Here is a 20,581-nt window from a genome sequence, read left to right as displayed (position 1 = left end):
TAGCTAGTTAATGCATTTGATTTAATAAAATGAAGTGTCATTATTACTCTTAAAATCGTCTTGGCTGTACTCTGCTGTTTTTTACTTTTCTCAGTATGTTTGTGCTTGCCTTCAATGTAGAACTGGTGATTTCAGCTACCAGCACATTTTCATACAAAGGAGGAAAGACACGTCAGATTTTGCTTTAAATGACAATTCTGATATGGCTGAGTACTAGTGGTGCAACGGATCAAAAATCTCACGGTTCGGATCGGATCACAGTTTTAACTCACGGATCGGACCAATTTTCGGATCAGCAAAAAAGACAAAATTTTAACATTTACTTATTAACTTTTTAAGTATTTTTTACCTATTAAAAACATTCAACTCAAGACTCATTCCACGCAATTATATAAAAACAAATTAAGGTGCAATATAGGGCAGTACAGGGCTTTATATCTACCACTCCGCTGTGATATAATGAGCGGTCACGGTCACGTAGCTTTCCGTTGACTTGGAGGTCCACCCGTTTTTAGTTGAGCAACAAAAGATGCGTAGGACAGTTCAGCCATAACTTTAAACTTTTCCTGCTCATGCATGCCTGGGTACGATCTCGTCACTGAAGTGGACGCGCAACGGGATATCATAGCGTGGCTCAAGCACGTTCATCATAGTTTAAACCCCTTGTTTTGCACAACGGAATACGGCCTCCCGTCTGCAGCTAAACACCCCAGTAGCTTTTGAAATAGCTTTAGCCCGGTCGGATTGGGGAACAAAGGGCTGCTTAAATGCCGCAAACTCCTCTGCTCCTCCACTTGGACCGCTAGCGCTGGCCATAACTATCGCTGGCCATAACTATCGCTGGCCATAACTATCGCTGGCCATAACTATCGCTGGCCATAACTATCGCTGGCCATAACTATCGCTGGCCATAACTATCGCTTGACAAACTGACCACGCGCACCATACATATACTTTTTTTCCCCCTTCTTTTTCAAATCTTTGGATCACGTGCGTGCCGAACTGTGGAGTGGGATTGGTTCAGATTACGGATCAACCGTGATCTGTTGCACCACTACTGAGTACTAAATTCAGCAAACAGTTATTTTCATATTTTCTGTTTTTGATTTGGCACAGGCTCTCAAGGTGGACTGTAAACAAAGCTATTGCAGTTTAACTATTGTCTGTAATAGAAGTAGTCTTGTTGGATTTAAAAATGTTTTAAACTGAAGGTCTGTAATTTTTCTTGACTATTTTTTTTTTTGAGTGTCTCTGGCCACAATCAGTATTTATTTACTCAGTGAAGTAATTTTCCTCTGCTGTTCTTTCCAACTGTTGCAATGGCATACTTTCTTGGAGGATTTATTACTGCAGAAAGGAAACCTAAAATAAGAGTCCCTTTCCACTATTAAGTGGATTTGTTTTGCTATCCACCATATTATATTGAGCAACAATTAAAAGAATGCCAGTAGCAATGTTGCACCTGTCCCTCTGAGAGCAGACGCACATGGCTTTAGGGCAAGATGACAGAAATCTCCAGGCGGGATCACTGCTGGGGCTGCTTTTGTAGATATTTATAGCCATCACCTCAAGACAGTGGCCAAAGGGGGGCGGGGGAGAGAGTGATAAAGTCAGCTATGGGAGGGTGTATGAACGACTATGTGAAAAGTTGACACACTGATTTGTGTGTATCCACTTTTGAGTAAATCACACATTGTTTCCCGAGTTACGTGTTTTTGTGTTCATATTTGCACTCATGTAAGTGACCCTTCTTTACCTGTGGATGTTTTTCTTCTGCCTTTGAGACAGTGAAATGGTATGGAAAGTGAAATGTAATCGACGTTCCCATGTGAATTTTTCGATGAGAATTCTCCGGATGGTTATCACATCAATTCGCACACTGGTTCAACTTTATGCAGACTCTGTCCAAGGGAGCTTTTATTGTAAGGTCCGATTTAAACTTTCACATTCCTACATACAGCTCCATGGATTATGTCTGAAGAAAACTTCAGGGCTGCAGTGCATATGTTAAAACGGTTAATGCCCACCTTCCCCCCTCCTTACGGTTGGGGTTCCCCAGACTGCATGTGGCCATACCCAACCAAAACATTGCTTTGCATTTTTGGTATCCAGCCAACACGCTTAAGGGCAAGGTTACGGTGTGTTTAGATTTCCATTTTGAAATGAAAAATGCAATGCCAGGCCTTAGCGTATGTAGTTGAAGTGAATACAGCTGCTTGAAGAGCATCCATGTGCCTGCCTGATAGATGGCATGGGCTGAGAGGAGTGAGAGAGGAAAAGATGGATTGTCCCTTCAGCCTCAAACAAGCTTCCTCCACATGGAGCACCTGCGTGCCTGATGCTAGGGACAGACAGCGAGCTAGCAAGGGAGATCTGCAAGCCTGTGTTTACTCAGGGAAGTGTGTAGGCCAAGTGCCCTCATTAAAGTCGGGATCCTGACTGAATCTCAATGAAGACATCCAGCAGCAGTGCTCAGTCCTGTAGCATTAAGGTCTTGTTCGTCTTATACTGAAAAGTGATTTGCTTAACAGCGCCTTTCATACAGTGACATTTCTTGGCTTCATTACTTTCAGTTGCACAAATTCAGTAAATTTGCGCTTTTGTGGAAGAAATTGTCAGTTGCATACATTCCAGTTATGTCCTCCACTCTTTACAGAAGACCAACAAACCGCTCCACAACATGCTTTTGAAGAAACAAGTTAGCCAAATAAGATTTCAGGTAATATTTCTACTCTCGTCAGGCACGTTGTACTGAATAGGCAAGTTAATGTCACTTACAGAGGGGAAATGAAAACGGGAGAGCTGCAGTGTTCAAAGCTTGTTTCTTTGGTGATTTTGTGCCGTTAGGTGAACTCGTGATCAAGGCTGTGGAAAGTGATCTTGTTTCAGTTTGTCCAGAGAGTTGATTCTTCTTGGTGATTCAAAGCTGTAAGGCATGCACAGCTCCTGTGCTTTTGTCACCATCTTAATCACTAATTCTCAAACAAATCGTGGCTCCCTAGGCTCTCACCATTATGCTCACAGCTCTGGATGGTGTGACACAAATATTCCTACGCCACCCAGCAGGAACCCCGAGTGCTGCTGGATTCTCTTGTCACACTGTGTTTGTCAGCCAGTAGCGATGCTTTATCACGCTTTATGCTTATTTTGTCTTGCACTGCAAGGGACAAGGCCACAGTGGGACAAGGCCAAGGCAGCAGCATTTAGCATGTTGGCTCATTAATATTTCATAATTAGAATGTTTGTGAACACTTGGACTGAGTCCAAGGGTCAACTGAGGAGTAAGAGCCCTTTTTTCTTTTTTCAAACACAGCAGGATTTTTCATGGCTCAGCCTTTGGGTGGTGACTACAGTCCATTAACTAAATGTATTGAATCTGTTATTTGATAAAAAATCACGTTCCCCCCCCCCCCCCCCTTCTGATCATTTGATGAGCAAATGCCTCTAATTCTCATAAAAATGAAAACTATAACTGACAAAAATGGTTACAAAGTTTTATTACCATGCTGGTAGGGCTGCTCAATCGAATTTTAATCTCGATTACGATCTGGGCTTTCAGCGATCATTAAAAATGACTGAGCCGATTATTAGCCCCTCCCTCGTGCTTTACTCTCGCGCTGCTCCATGTGGCAAATCGAGCGCACCACTGCATTTCGAACACGTGTCACAACAATTAAGAGCAGCGGTCCCCAACCTTTTTTGCGCCACGGACCGGTTTATGCCCGACAATATTTTCATGGACCGGCCTTTAAGGTGTCGCGGATAAATACAACAAAATAAAACTAGTACCGGTACCGGAAATTTTTTTTTATTCATAACACACGTGAAAAGACCAAAGAAAACGGAGTTAACGATAAAAACGATAACAAAATAACGCTGAAAACCGATAAAAACCCTGAAAACTACATTTCACACCTGAGCCTCAACTCTCGCGGCCCGGTACCAAACGACTCACGTACCGGTCCGAGGCCCGGGGGTTGGGGGGCCTACTGATTAAGAGGACCCGAGGGAAGCTCGGAAAGCTAAGCAGAAGTTATTAGGGCTGAACGATTATGGAAAATAATCTAATTGCGATTTTTTTTTTTGCCCCAATATTGCGATTGCGATGCGATATGCGATTATTTTTTAAGGTCTTTGTCTTCTGTATTATTAAACAAAGACAAGCAATACATCATATAGTATGGCCAATACTATATTACATTAATTTTAAACTGTTCTTTCCTGGAAGACAGACCTCTGTTATGATGACATGAGGTGATGCATGAATTGATGACTGACATTTTTATTTAACTTCTTCAATCACAACAGTATATTTGAACATACACAATAGTTTATTTTTTAGCTTACAAACATCTGAGCATAAAGTGCTGACAAGGAACCCTGGTGTAAACATTAAAATGAAAGTCAGTACAATGTGCAGATTGCAGAAATATACATAAAAAAAATCAGTGGCTTTACCACACTCAGTTTTTCGACATCTGTGAACTACTAGACAGTCATTCAATTAAAAAATAATATTAAATAAATAAAACTAATAAATAAAAAATACACACATCTTACTGATCTCTGCAGTCAGTAACATTACACATAAAGTGCAAACATAATAGCAATTGTATAAACACACACACAAACACGCCTTTAAAATTTAAAGGCGTGAAATTGGACGGTCTAGTTCTGATTAGCGTCACCGCTGTCTCGGTGGAGTTTAATAAACTCGACCGTCTGCTTCTTGCTATCTAAAATATAACCAGACACTGGTGTAAATTCTCGACTGTCTCATACTTCTGTTTAATAAGTTTTCTGTTTGACGTTTAGTCAGCTGTGTGAAAACCAAGGAGGAACCCACCCGGGGGATTAATAAAGTTTTATTTTATCTAATCTAATAACTTTAATCTCAGCCAAACCGATTTACTCACGAACAAACAAAACACTGAAAAAAGCCCAACAATAACATTTTTAGGTTGTCTAAGTGACTTATATATTACGTTTAACCCGAGCAGCGAAACTCCGCGGTGATCTGAAAATGATGTGCCGGGAGTTGTGCCGTTCTCGGCCGCATCAGTAACCCTCGAGCTCCCGGCTAGCTGTCGAGCTGGTGGGTAGCAGACGCCTCTGAAAACGTCGAAGCACTTTTGCAAATATGGGATATCTTGATAAACCGAGCAGATATTTGATGTTTACACAACTACTTTCTCGCCTGAAAATATGTTAAAAGTTTATTTTGTGACCCAGAAAGATTAGTATGAGTAATTTTAAAACTTAGTAGCGGCCGCCATTGCTGGAAACTGGAGTTTGGCTGGGCCGCGCTATGAATTCTGGGATATGGTAGGCCACGAAGGACACACCCGACCCATCCTTCAAATTCGGGGAAAAGGAGGACGCATTTGTCGACTACATTCGGAGGAGTCTATGAATTTGGACAGCCTTCGGCGCGTCGCTGTGACGTAATCGGTCTACAAATGCGGCCTCAGGAGGATGCAGCCCATGAATTTGGACATGTCCAGAGTATAATCGCAGCCTTTGCGGTTAGAAAATTGCACTTGATCATGTCGCGATATTATCGCAAATGCGATATATCGTTCAGCCCTAGAAATTATCTGGAGAGGAGAGTGACTTTATGGGTTCGCGGAGTCGGACGTGGATCAAGTAGACATAGTGTGTAAACTTTGCTACAGTGTCGTAGCTGTACCACAGAGCAACACTGCAAAGTTCACTAAACATAGATGTTTACATTTTTCATTTATTTTTTATATTGCAAACATTTGCACTTTTAGCAGTATTTGCACACTATTTTATATTATTTTTTGACAATCTTTAAAGTCATTATTCAATACATTGTTATTGTTAAATAAATGTCGTCAAATAATCGAGATCTCAATTTCAGTGAAAATAATCGTGATTATCATTTTTGCCATAATCGAGCAGCCCTACATGCTGGCTGTTTTTCTGCTGTGGTTGGAATGTTTATGGTGGGGACTCAAAACTGTTAAAAGGTAGAAAAAAAAATCTTCCCACTGTCATGTGTTGCATTGTAGAATAAGTTGCTAGCAGTAGATAAGATCTAGATGCTCTGGTACTCAGTGATTTGAGTACAGGCTTATTTGAAGCAGAGGAGAATGAATGCTTGGCACTGAGTCACATGGTTGTATAAAACATTTTGTGACATTTTGCTTCTCTATCCCTTCTCATAGATCTTGGGTCACTCTCCTGGGACGATTTGGAGAATGACCTTCCAGATGAGTTGATCCCCAATGGAGGTGATATTAGCCTGATGGGCGGGATCCCTTCAAATGGTGGAGCAGCACCTGGAGCTGGCGGACCAGGAGGCACTCAGTCAGGACTTGGCGGTGGCAGTGCCTCTGCCGTCCCAGATGCAGCGGCCAAGCACAAGCAGCTCTCAGAGCTGCTTCGGGCTGGTACTACTTCTAATATAGGCACAGTTAGCTCTCAGCCAGGCAGCATGGGGCCACAGTTAGGAGCACCACTGGGTAAGAGCCCTCTTGGCCAGGGCTCCCCCAACAACCACCCGTCCCCTCAGGCCCAAAAAGCAGGAACCCCAACTGGAGTAGCAGGACAGAACAACAACAACAATACTGCAACTATGGGCTTAAACACAACTGGGTTCAGTCAGGCCATGATTAACAACAACCAGGGCCATACTGGACTCCTGAACCAGGGAGGGCAGCCGCAGCCTGGGCAAGTGATGAATGGTGGCCTTGTACCTGGAGCTGGGAGAGGACGTGGGGCAGGGGTAACAGGCATGCAGTACCAGGGACAGACAATGCAGGGAACTGCAACAGGACAAGGAGGATCAGGTAGTGCATTGGCAGAGACGCTCACACAGGGAGGGCAACAGATGGGAGCTCACACTACCCTCAGTACTGCTCAGCAAGCAGGCAACATGAACAAGGTGAGTGACACTTATTTTATTATTTTTGTTTGTTTTATATCAAGTGTTGGCACATGCAAATTGTGAGCCCCAAGTATTTTTTGGCACACACGGGATATTTCTCTGGCACTGATTTTTTTTTTTTTGTTTGTTTTGTTTTGTTTTAAATTGCATTGAAGTATTCATTTTTGATTAAAGAAAAGGTGTGTTGGAACAACTTTAACACTGGACACAAACTAGGTGGTCACTCATTGTATAGGCGAAGTCGAAAAGCTTGTTAATGTGGCATTTTTGCATCTTGTCATTCTGGGCCCAGTTTATGCTGTGATCCTCTATTAATTGACGCTAACATTTAAGCCAGTAAATTATTTTGTAAAAATTTTAAACTATGCGGAGGCCGGATTTGTTGAGCCATGCACAAATGTTCGCACTTATTTGGGAGTGAAAGCAACATTATTGGAAAGCAACTAGAGCAGGGCGATATGGCCAAAAATATTTATCACGATATATATTTGAAAATTTGCGATAACGATATAACTGACGATATAATTGATGCGAGACAAAATACAACTCCACAACATTACTAGCGCAAAAAGACAACCTTCCATTTATTTTCACTTAAATAAGAAGCTGGTTTTTATGTACATTAAAGCTTTATAAAAATGTAACAGTGCAAATGCAAATTCCTTGCTGAAAGTTTAACCAAAAGGCATTTCCAGTAGAAATGGGCTGACATATCCTGAGCATAACCATATATAATATCCACTGAAGTTAAAAAGAGGTGCTTTGCAACATTAAACTGCAGTGTGCAGTACGTATTTTTCGGACCATAAGGTGCACGGGATTATAATGCACATTAAGCGAAACAAAGCAGTCAGATAAATCAAACTTTATTAAACTCATTCTTCTTGCTTCCTCCACTTCTGTACCATTGATTCATTAATGTTGAATTCTCTGGTAGCTGCTCTATTCCCATGTTGTTGCAGTATATTAATGACTAACCTCGTATTGTGGATGGATTATCTCAGTTGTTCTCCTGACTGAAGTTTGGTCCGTTTACAGCACCCTGCCATGCGATTGCATTTGTCTCTAATTATCAGGAACTTTAACGTTAACTTTTATAAGTGGAAAAGTGTTAGTGTTCGTCCTCCAGCTTCCCTGTTTATGTTATGCTAACATAGCTGTGTCGCTAGCGATTACGTAGCACATCATTATATACCAGCTAGCCCAACTTCAGTAACCCTACAAACGTCACTGCTGTTTAGTTTTCTGTCTTCATTTATGTTGGAAGTGATAGCAGAGCTGTACGTTTGATTTTTTTCAGAAATCTCTCAGTCAGAACATGCTATATCATGCTTAGGTAACTAGCGAGCTAACTTCCGCTAGCTTCCTGCTAACTTCTAACTCTGTTAAATGTAATAAATTTTGTTTTAATGGATGCCTGAAAGTTAAACTTCATAGTTACACCTGGTAAAGCAGCAATGCTGATCGTTTTATTAAAGATGAAAGAATTTAGACAGTTTTTAACGCTCAGTGATGCTGCAGTGTTCGTTTGAACTGAAGAATACGGAGTTTAGGACCCAGATTACTCCCAGATTTAAGAGCATCTTAGTCCGACAAATACGACAATAACGACGGCCGCTTGCATGTTCTGCAAAAAAATGTGCTTTGTCGTGTATCTGACGGACAAACACCAAACCAGTTCCACATCACTGAAGTTGCACCATTTTTACAAACCAATTCTGGTTCATCTGTTTCACTCAACAATCGGCCATGTGCGTATGAAAACAAAGGCACTGCGCATGCGCGTTTTACTCATATTCTATCGCGATATTTCATTTTCCTATCGTTGCCTAACATTATACCGGTATTACCGTGAACGGTATAATATGGCCCAGCCCTAAAAGCAACGTCCTTTTATGTGATCACCTGGCACAGCTTTAAAACTGTGCTCATGGAGTAAAAAAAATTATTATTATTTTTTTTTTTTTTTTTTTAGCACTACAGTGACACAGCAGAAATTAAAACTGCTGTTTGAAGTTTATATTGTAAACAAACAAAGGTTTTGTTTCTCCCTAAATATGACATGTAAAGATCCACCACAAAACTATGTTAAATGTTCTGCTACCTCAGAAAACATCTGTTTTAAAGCATTTTACATGTTTGTGCCTTTCTCTTCAATTTTTTTGGCACATACTTAAGATCTATACTGTTAATTTTCATTAATAACCTTTTGGATAGAAATCACATTTAAAAACTCCTGAAACAGCTTTAATTAAATTGAATTGAAATTGCTGGGGGTTTTTTTTTCTTTAATTCCTTTTTTATATGTTTTTGCTAGTTATCAGTTTGACCTGTCAGTGCTAATTAGGGTGATTTTTATTTTTAGAATCTCATTCACAATTTATCTTGTGAAATATGGAGAATTGTTCAACTTTCCTAAAATTTGTGGCAGATCCTAACTGAAAAGGAACTAGCATTAAACGAGGTCTATGAAATCATGTTTTTATTGCATTATATTTCAGTTCATTTTTAATATAAGACATCTTACATTTTCCTTATTGCCCAATCCCATTATAAATGTTGTTTTACTTTGCTTTGTGTAGCAACCTTTCATAAATGGCAAAGTTACAAATCTAGACTCGTGGAATTAACAGCTCGCAGTAGGACAGGGCAATATGGCCAAAAATATTCATAACGATATATATTTGAAAATTTGCGATAACGATATAATTGACTCGAGACAAAATACTGAACAACTCCACAACTTTATTAGTGCAACACCCCCCCATCAATGTATTTTCACTTAAACAAGCAGCTGTTTTTTTATGTGCATTAAAGTTATGTAAAAATTTAACAGTGCAAATGCAAATTCCTTGCTGACAGTTTAACCAAAAGGCCGACATATCCTCAGCATAACCATGTATAATATCCACAAAACTTCAAAAGAGCTTATAAACACGGATGGTCTGATATCCTCGTGTTGGTGTTGTTCCCAGACCATCATGAAAATGTTGTTCCAGGTTCAACATTGCAAGTGACCAATCACATTGTTGTGACGTTATTCCTTTGCGCGCCAAGCCATTCGCCGGTTTTTCCCGAAGTCGCAAAAGTATGACGTCACAACATCTGATTGGTCACTTGCAATGTTGATCCTGGAACAACATTTAGTATGATGATCTGGGAACAACACCAACACGAGGATATCAGATCAACCTTATAAACACACACAATGCGGTAATATTATGTTGAAGCACAGTACGTATCACTCCGCGAGGCTCCTGACTACGGTAGCCGTAATGCCCCAGCAATCCATCAAGTGGTGCGCCTTCGTAGCTTACCAAAGTCGTACTAAAACTTTTTTTAAATTTTTTTTTTTTTTTATAAAAGATTTTTGAGCGTCGCGTACCACATAAAATCGGTTCGGTAATAACGGCGGCCCGCTTGCATGCTCTAACAAAAAAAAGTGCTTTGGTCTGCATCTGCCGGACAAAAGCCAAACCAGTTCCACACCACTGAAGTTACATCATGTTTACAAACCAATTCTGATTCATCTGTTTCATTCAACGATCCGCTTTCGCCCTTATTCTCCGTCGCCGCCATGCTTTTTCCACCATGTGTGTATGAAAACAAAGGCACTGCGCATGCACGTTTTACCCATATTCTATCGTGATATTTCATTTTCTTATCATTGCCTAACATTATACCAGTATTACCGTGAACAGGATGATATGGCCCAGCCCTAGCTCGCAGTTATTCTCAAATGATATAGGACACAGTTTGATTTGCATAGACAGTTATTTTGAAATGCTTTTTGTGCATCTGAAAAAATTACTAGAGCTTAGCTTTATATATAGCTTTTAATTGGCTGTGTAATGAGATGGAGATTCATCTCAAATGACTTTTTACATTCACTATAGCAACACACCAAAGCTTTTGTTATCATTGATTAGGAGCTTAATTGAAGCCCCTCCTCAACACACACTCTGTGTGATGAAGGTAGGCACGAGTGCATCTGTATCTATACACTTCGCAAGTCACGTTTATGGTTCATCTAAACAGTTCTTTCTTCCAGTCCACTTGTTTATAGCACTCAAAAATGCATACTCCACTGTTGGCAGGGAACTGGTACACTGCTGTCAACTGTTCAGTTGTTGTTAAGATTAGTCTAGGGATGCATAATTATGTGTGTGTCTATGGGAGAGTGTCATTTGCGGCTTACACGTACACTTGTCACCAATGTGGTTTTGCAGGAAATCACTAGGAAGCCATCTATTTAACTGGCTGTGTCAAAGCCAAGACACCAAATTTGTTCTTAACCACAGCACACATACACAGAAGCTCCAGTCTTCTGAGAAGAGACTTACTGAGATAGTGAATGTGTGTCGAGTCATTCCCAGCGTCTGTAGACACGATTTAACCACAGAAACAATTAAAAGCTGATGTCGAAGTAACAGCGACGGGGCTGTCAGCATTTACAGAAACGGGCCTGTTTTTTGTGTGTATGCCTCTGTCAGGGATTTTTCCTGCACAGATTTTGGTGCCTCCCACAGCCAGTTAATGCCAAGAAAAGCCAAAAGCGTCTAAATGATAGCAATTGAGACTAATGTAAGCCGGGCGTTGCTTCCAAGCTGTTTTCGAAACTGTTTAGCGTATCCCAGTTTTATAACTAAAGTCATCTGACAGAGTCACTATTCACATGTTAAAAAAAGCCTAGAATGATCTTTGATTTCATAATTTTGTTCTGAATCATTATTTTGCATGAGAATACAGATAAAGCTACATGTTGCTGAAGCTTCCCGTTAGCAGCTACACTGACAGTTTGTAGCCCTCAGGTCAAGAGCTGAGGTTACACAGTTAACTGCTTCATTTGTCAAATGCCAACTTTCTGGAAGGGGAAAACAGGAGCTAAAGTGGAGTGGTGTACACGGAGAGTCCACGGATATTCTGCAGGTTTAAATATAACCCAAAAAGGTGGTGGTTTTTTTTTTGTTTTGTTTTTTTGCTCTAGCTGCCCGTCATAATTAAATTATGGGCCAATTCACTTTAAGTCAAACTACAGACCCCTACTTGGTGAAAATTGAAAATTTTTGTTGAAAATAAAGACTTTTAATTTAAAAAAGAAAGAAAGAAGGAAAACCTTATTTTTACCCCATGACTTACGGGCAAATATGAATCATAGCTCAGCGTGTCTAATCATATAGGGTTTGTGTTTAACCCTTTAAAACCGGTTGGAGAGGGCACACTCCGTTTTGCATAACTATTTTTAAATCTCTGTAGAACTGGAACCATGTAAGCTAGCGCAATAAAAAAAAATTTTCGCATATGAAACCGGAGGAGTTATACTTACAACTTGTGCCATTAGCTTGTCCTAGGTCACAGTTTCCTTCCACATATAGCTTCCCAAAAATTGCATAAAAAGCACTTGCAGGAACAAAAATATAATATTCCAGAAAAATGCTTTGCTGATCCGATCAGCTGTTCGTAACACTTCCTACATTGGAATAGATGTCAGTGCGAACTATCGCGTGTCCGCCATTACCTGCCCGAAACCGGAAGTGACGTCATTTTCGTGGAAAATGTAGGTGTTTTTTTTTTTTTTTTTTTTTGCCTTCAGGGCCTTATAAGCCTGTACTGGTGTTTTTAAAAGTTATATTTGACTTTTATGCTTTTCTGTATTGTTTCTGGGATGCTTAGAACTCAAATTGCACTGCTGGAAATAATTTATTTTGATGCACATGCTTTTTTTTTTTTGTTTTGTTTTGTTTTGTTTTTTTGCAAATTTACACTATAATATTTATATTTGTTTTTCCTGCAGTATATAAAAATTGGCGTATCTCAAAAATAAAACTAGGAAGACACTCAAAATAAATTCCGCATGATTGGAAACTATTTTGTGCAACTTTTTTGTATTTACAGTTTTGAGGGATAAGCCTCTTACATTACTCTAACTAGAAATATATGTTTAAAAAAAAACCCAAACGATTTTCAATTTGTTTTTTGTAGTTTATTGCACTTTTTTTTTTTGCAATTTATGTAGTTACTATGGACTTAATGCATACATATTATTAAAATTTGGGATATACCTGTTGTATTGATGTATAGCAATTTGAAATGCTCCCACAAATGGCACCACAGCATGTAAAAATATAAAGATAATCTCTGGCGGACTTGGTTCTATGGTAGGTCTTAAAGGGTTAATCTATTTACTTATAGTATTTGCTTATTAACAACTAAATGTATAGCTTTCATTCAAATAACACAACACAACACAGACTCATGGTGGGCTGATTGCATTTATGGCCATGCGTAGTCACCCACTCGAGGCCCGTTCTGAGCCAGGAGAAACCTTGTCCGTGTGCATGTTTTAGGCTCAGCTGGTCCTCTGTGATTATCATGTCACCAACTGCTCTGAAGGAGAAAACCACCAGACCCATTCTTTGTATGCAGCTTCCTCTATTGTCCTTTAATCGCAGGTTGTAAATCTCTTTCTGGGCATTTGTGTTGGTGAGAAGCTCCTTACCGCCACATGCTCCTTTTGTTACTGTATACGCATGAGCACTCGCCCAGCCTTCTCCAGCTTATTGGGTGGCTGCTTACCATTTCAGTGATGCAAAGAAAGACAGGTATTGTAAACCACTTAATAAGTTGAAATGACAGAGGCGGAGTACACTTGGGATGAAGGAGGGAGGCTAGCTCAGCTGAACAGTCTCGCCTGGCAGCAACGTGGTGAGATGATAGTTGGCAACTGTCCTGCCTGTCGATGTGTGGAGTGTGTCAGAGAGCGGGGGACTGAATGGAGAGAGTGAAACGAAGGGGGTGGGTGTGGGTGTGGGTGTGTGTCCGTCTGCTCAGCTGTGTTGAAAGCCTGCCAGTGTCTGGTCGTCTCAGCTGGGTCTTTTTTATCTGGTCTATTGGAGCGGTGTCAACAGCCTGAGGGGGATACAGCCTGGCCTGGCATGGCAGAGTCTGGTCTGGTCTCCCAGCAGCTCTCTGGATGAGAGAGCAGCAGCAAGTTAATCAGTGTATAATGCAAGGCACTAACAAGGATTTTATTCCCTCCAGCGGCACACATCTTAATGTATGCACTCAGACTTCTTAAGCGTGAGCGCTATTTTGGTTTGGATGTAGTTGGATAAACCCTTCAGTCAAACTGAAACTTACGACAGTCATGGCTGCTGTGCTGATTTGGTTTGTTGTGCTCTCTGTTTTAGGCTCTGCTGACAGCTGTTTGGTTTATCTAGCCCATTCAAGTAGATTAAGTTGTGAATGCACTAGAGCTCCAACGATTCGAGTAATCCAAAAATAAAAAATTCTCGACAAACATTCTTTGCTTCGATGCTTCGTTTAACACGTGGCTCTGTGTTATTTCACACACATTTGCGACTGAAAACAGACCTGCAATAGAAATGTATTTATGACAACATTAAGCCCACGCAGCCCCCAATTTTAAACAAAAACCAATAACACAACAGCAACAGTGATGATGACACTGGCACAGTTTAATGTGGAACTGTTTACACACCGCGAAGATGTACTCACCATTAAAACATTTAATGTGAGGGGGGGCATGTGGTGTACTAGACCAGATTAATTTAAAAGCTTTAGGAACATTTTTCAGATTAAAAGTGAAGTAATCAAAGATATTGTGTTCATTAAATTGTAATAATATGTAAAAACATAAAAATAAAAGTATTTTTCACAAGCCAATAAAAATGGACATGGACCAGTAAAGCTCTGGACGCTGAATTATTATTAATATTAATTAACATCTAAACCATTATGCATCTGTTTTCAGCTGCACAGAAACTTTGCGTCAGAGCGCTGGACAAACTTCAGAATGCTGATGTGCTCGCTTTTCTTCATTGCAGCCACCACATTCTCCTTTGAAGGCTTATAGACGCAAACTCACTTTTCGCTTGACTTCTTCACACTTGGACACACATGCACAACAACCCATAAACATGGACACACAACAAATCTGCCTCATCCAGGATATAAAACTCTGCCAGAGAGAACTTGAGTGTTTATATATTTTTGCATTCAAGACAATGTTTTCTTTAAAAAATAAAATTTAATATGGCATGTAAATACAATCAAAGGGTTTTTTGTTGGGGTTTTTTTTGTTTTTTTGACAGATGTTATATGCAGTTAAACTTACAACATTGCAATTTCTAATATGGAAACCACTTTATCTCTTGTCCGATTAATCGAGTCATTGGATGACTAATCAATAGATTATTCGATTACTAAAATAATTGATAGCTGCAGCCCACAATTAGACCAGTAGTTGTTTGAACTTTGCTGCCTGCTTCATTGTGCACCAGAAGAACATGTTTACTAAATCCCTTATTTGTATTTTATAACTATACAATGATGGTTGCAGTTGATTTGATTCCAAACTTTTGTGCCCATTGAAGTTGCTTAATGTCATTAACATTTCGGTTGCTGTAACCAGAATGTTTTCCTGTTTGGATGTCTTTTAAGATGTTACACAGACAGTAAATGGCAGCAACTCTGTCTCTGTGATGGGAAGTGGTAAACAAGGAATGTGAGACAATCTTAAAAACCACAGAGCAATCTCTGGAGCGTAAAATAATGGCAGTATGGAAGTGTCAAAAACTGCAGTTTCTCTTGTAACCATTTGCGACTGGCTCCAAAAGCAAGGTATCCCCCTTAGACTCCTATGTTAAAATGCACAATATTACAGCATTAAAAAGTGTATTTACAGTCTGGTACAAGCTAAGTTTTGGCATCTATGAAGGATTTTCTTCCTCTTAACGGCTCTGAGTCAGCTGAACTTTTTGTACAATTCAAATGCTTAGATAGTGGAGTTGGCTGCATTGTTGGATGGTTGTCCCAAATAGGAAGCTGGTGCTATCACTAGCGCTTGGAGAATTTTTAATGGTTCATCTGATTAAAGTTATGGCTTGTTGTATGATATATGGTACATTTAGGCTTGAAAAACAAATATGCCGTATCACATCAAAAGTTGAGACTGTAGAGTCCAAAACCAATAGGTGGCGTCAGAGCGGCAGTGTCCATCTTTTATACTGTCTGTGCTTAAAAACCTGTGCAAACTTGGAAGAGGAATGACTGTTTGCGGAGTTAAAGTGGCACGTAACCACCTTCTCCAAGGGTGTGTGGATGTTAACCTGCAGGTGAAATATGTTGGCATTAACACAAGCTGCCATTGGGCACACTGATGTGAAATTGTGTTTGATGCCACACATTTCCAATTTCAAATGGTGCTTAACCATGCCCTTTAGACTGTGGCATTGTTTTGTTTTAGTTGTTGAGGGAAATTAGTTGACAGGAACACCTCCAGTTTAAATAACAGGTGTACAACCTCCACCCACATATGTGATAAGAGTCGCATATGTAAGACTGCGAAACTGGGTCATAATCTCTCAAGATAAATTGTGTTCCTGACAATTTGTGCAGATTTGTTATTATACAAGCTTTTCTTAATAAAACTTAGTAACAATTTCTCCTACAACCCAAAAGGATCTTGAGAACACAATTTATGATTAACTACCTGTTGAAATGGCTAATTAAAGAAAAAAGCCAGAGTAGAAGAGCATTTTTCTGGTGACTCATGTTAATTGCTGCATTGTTAGTAAAGTTTTCAGTTGTGCCATGTCTACTAACTAGCTTAAGTAAAGAAGGGAGCAGGAGGAAAAATGACTCAGTAGTCAAGAAGTCTTTCCTGGCAATAGCTTGTGTCATGCTGAGTTGACAGGATGCCAGAGCATCACTGTGCTGCTTAGAACAGGACCAGGCACAATTATCCTGGCACAGCTACGCAAGTGCTTGTCTTGGCAGAGGGGGTCTTGTAATGACAAATTGGCATTGAAATTGAGGCAGAACCTTTTTTTGACATGTTAAGGCTGTAAATGAGGAACTAACATAATCCCTCAGGTAAACATTTAACCACATTATATCAAATGTTTTAAACTTGTGAATGCTTTAATCAATCTGAGTCTGTTCCTTCAGGATTCTGGACTATAAGCAGTTTTGTTTTGGGGTCGTCCCCCCCCCCCCCCCCCCGGCAGCTAACAACACTGCTCAATTACTGTGCTGACTTATTGGTCATTTGTCCGTATTTTCAGATGGGCCTGGGTAGTAATGGTCCGTTCGGGGCGCAGTCCTATGGTCAGGGAGCTACAGGACCTGGCCAGCAGCTAAACCCTCAGCAGCAGCTCCAGAACAAGTCTGCCCTTGCCAACAGCCTGCCACCCTTCCCTAATGAGCTCAAAGGAGCTGCTGTTACTAGCGTGCCAAACATGGTCAGTACTTTTTAGACACATTCAGATATTACTGTACACAAAACATTTATTTTTCTTGTTTTTCTTTATAAATACCATTTACAAATAAATTATCTCCTTTTTGGCACCATTTCTGAGTCACACTGTTGAATTGCTGATAACTTATCACAACTTTGACATTTATCTGCCTGTTTTGTCCGTGCAGCAGCTCCAGCAGCAGCCGCCTCAGCAGCAGGCAGCGATGCTCCCGCTGGCTGGCGGCGGAGGTGTGGCAGTGCCTTCGGCAGGCCCCACAGCCGACCCTGAGAAGCGCAAGCTGATCCAGCAGCAGCTGGTCCTGCTGCTCCACGCACATAAATGCCAGCGACGAGAACAGGCTAATGGGGAAGTGAGGGCCTGCGCCCTGCCTCACTGCCGCACTATGAAGAACGTCCTTAATCACATGACGCACTGCCAGGCTGGCAAATCCTGCCAGGGTGAGTAGAAGCATTTGAAATGAAGTGAAGGAAATGAACGATAATTTCCAGATGGACAGTTCATGGAAGTCGACCCCTTTTTACACTGATTGAGACATTAAAGGGTCAGAACACAAATAGCTTAGCTCTTAGTAAACACCCGCAGCTTTTTATTCAAGCTGCTTTTAACAAAATTTTTTTTATTTTATTTGTTTATTTTGCATTTTTTAAGGCCTCTACTGCCCTTAACAACAAAAAACATGGTCTATTTTATCTATAACTGTGTCTATTTAGTATTAACTTGTTTTTACCCCTCCTACCCATAAGAGTAGTAAAACAAATGACAAAACAACATACAAGCTAGAAATTAAAACATCATAACATCACTTTTTTAAGCCACAGGAATTTGAGCTACATAGACTGGACTTTCCCCAGGGAAAGAATCTGCACTGGGTGAGATTTCTTTGCTAAGATCCAATATTGGTAACTGAATCTAAGGTTTATTTAATTCAGGTTGCGTTGTGTTGACAGCTGAATTTGCAGATTCAGTTGCTGTGTTACCATTTCTGAAGGAAAAATAGTTTCTTGAATAGATTGGACAGATCACCGTGCTTTCTCTTATCCTTATCAGGGTCGCAGGGAGGGCTGGAGCCTATTCCAGCTGTCATAGGGCGAGAGACAGGGTACAGCCTGGGCGGGTCGCCAATTTGTCACAGGGCTAACGCATAGAGACAGATGATTCACACTCACATTCACACATATGGGCAATTTAGAATCATTAATTAACCTAACCTCACAAATTGCATGTCTTTGGACTGTGGGAGGAAGCCAGAGTACCCGGGGAGAACACACAAACACAGTGATAATTCTACTTATTTTACACACAAACCTGATCAGTAACTGCCTCAAGAAGAAAACTGCTTACATTTGAGCATGATAACGTTTTTTTTAGCAGCAGCTTTCTTTTCATTTATTCTCGTATTGTGGCCATCTGTGTTGCTATTTTTGGTAGAAGTATGCCTTTCTGTCATCATCCTGAAACAGCGATTAGATTCATGGAATAAATTTAAAATCGGATTTCATTCACAAACATTTTCAGATGTATAAATCTCCATGTAGGAGCCCCTTTGGTAGGAACTGCTTCTTTGAACATCCTTCTTGGCCAAGTTTCCACAAGCTCTGTGCACCTTGATCTTGGCAGTTAAACTAAGAACACTCACAGAATTGTCCCAAAGCTACTCCAGTTGCATCTTGGCAGTATGCTTTGGGTTATTGTTGTGCTGAAAGGTGAATGGAACAGTAGAAGTGGGTTTTGGTTTAGAAATTCAGAAATTCCTGCCTTCATGCATCTCATGGTTTCTGAAGCTAGTGTGCTTCTAGAGACACCCAAAGGTTTTATGGTTCATGCCTCTCCATCATTTTTAAAGAGAGACACTGAACTTGATGTTTTGATTTTTGTCCTCTCTATTTGTTGGATCCATCCATCCATCCATTCGCTTCCGCTTATCCTTTTCAGGGTCGCGGGGGGCGCTGGAGCCTATCCCAGCTGTCATAGAGCGTGAGGCGGGGTACACCCTGGACAGGTCGCCAGTCTGTCGCAGGGCCAACACACAGGGACAGACAACCATTCGCGCTCTCATTCACTCGCACATTCACACCTAGTGACAATTTGGATTATCCAATTAACCTATCCCCACAAGGCAGCACAGTGGCATGGTGGTTAGCACTGTTGCCGCACAGCAAGAAGGTCCTGAGTTCAATTCCAACATCAGGCCGGGGTCTTTCTGTGTGGAATTTGCATGTTCTCCCCGTGTTTGCGTGGGTTCCCTCCGGGTACTCCGGCTTCCTCCCACTGTCCAAAGACATGCAGCTTGTGGGGTTATTTGTTGGATCATGAACATAAAATTGAGCTTCTCAACCCTGTCCCCCTTTGCCTCAGGTACTTTAGAATTTTAAAAATTCTACAATCGCCTACAGGTTAGGTTTTCTTCCTCTTTGTTCTGTATATGTTTGAAATGTATATTTTGTGATTAGGTTATTTGAGGTAAACTAATGGACGTGTCAGCTTTATCAATTTTGCAAGTTTGCAACACAGGGGAACAAACAGTAACAACATCTCCTAACTCAATATATCTTCATAAGTATTTTCATACATCTCTATTGTGTGGTTTGTTTGTTTGTTTGTTTGTTTTTTGTTATTCATAGATGATATATTAGTTATGATATATTTAAGTCCAATTTATGTCCATTTTTATCATATGCAAGTTTGATTGTTGCTGCAGGTCTATTTATCTTAACCAGACTTTGCACAAGGGGAACTCCCACACGTATCGTTGTTTGTGACCAAGTCTGCTCCTGCTCCTTCCAAAAGTTGATTTCACTCTGTTGGTGAATTTTTCCTTGTTTGTTTCTGTCTGCTCCTTTCTGTGTCGGCCCCAGCATTCCTACCATGAAAAATTCCCCCAAAGCTACTCTCATTTAAATTTGGCTCTGTGCCCTTTGCACAGCTTTTGGGCTTGAATGCTCAAGTTCAATTGTAAGCCAAACACTCAAGGGGCCAAGGTGTGTTAAGTGTAAAGGAGTCTGTGTCTGCTCTCTCCATACCAGCTCATTTCCTTTTGGTTTGGATCCTTGCCTCTCAGCACCACTGAAATAACTGTGTAGTGAGATTTTGTTCCCCGTCACACAGTTATCACTAACGTTATAGATTTATCTGAAGTCTGTTGGCTCCATTTATTCTCGAGTGAGAAACCCCAGAGTCTATAGTGTGAGCAGTTCGAGTCGTGCTTGGATTGGCAGTGGACTTAAATATGAGAGCCTTTCTTTGCATACTGAATTTATAAAAAGATACCAGTATGATAGCAGTACTTTGAGTCTTCGCCAGCTCTTTTGGCTTTCTTACAAAAATAATAAAACATAATTATGTTAATTTCTGCCTAGCCCTTGAATCCATGTAGCAGTTTAATGTG

General features: G+C 40.5%; 1 protein-coding gene across 4 annotated transcripts in view; it reads left to right on the top strand.

Annotated features, from left to right (window-relative positions):
- crebbpa (CREB binding lysine acetyltransferase a) overlaps positions 1-20,581 on the top strand; it is a 48,120-nt gene that overhangs the window by 7,316 nt on the left and 20,223 nt on the right. For all 4 annotated transcript variants that reach the window (XM_085459930.1, XM_085459928.1, XM_085459927.1 and 1 more), the window contains exons 2-4: positions 6,192-6,910; positions 17,002-17,178; positions 17,363-17,633. In XM_085459930.1, coding sequence (XP_085316056.1) covers positions 6,192-6,910; positions 17,002-17,178; positions 17,363-17,633 — 1,167 coding nt within the window. The remainder of the gene's footprint in view (positions 1-6,191; positions 6,911-17,001; positions 17,179-17,362; positions 17,634-20,581) is intronic.

Source organism: Copadichromis virginalis, linkage group LG6, assembly GCF_057382275.1.
Source record: "Copadichromis virginalis isolate Kocher_CV1m ecotype Utaka linkage group LG6, C_Virginalis_male_GT1.1, whole genome shotgun sequence".
Classification (NCBI taxonomy): Eukaryota; Metazoa; Chordata; class Actinopteri; order Cichliformes; family Cichlidae; genus Copadichromis; species Copadichromis virginalis.
This window is presented reverse-complemented; position numbering and strand designations above follow the sequence as displayed.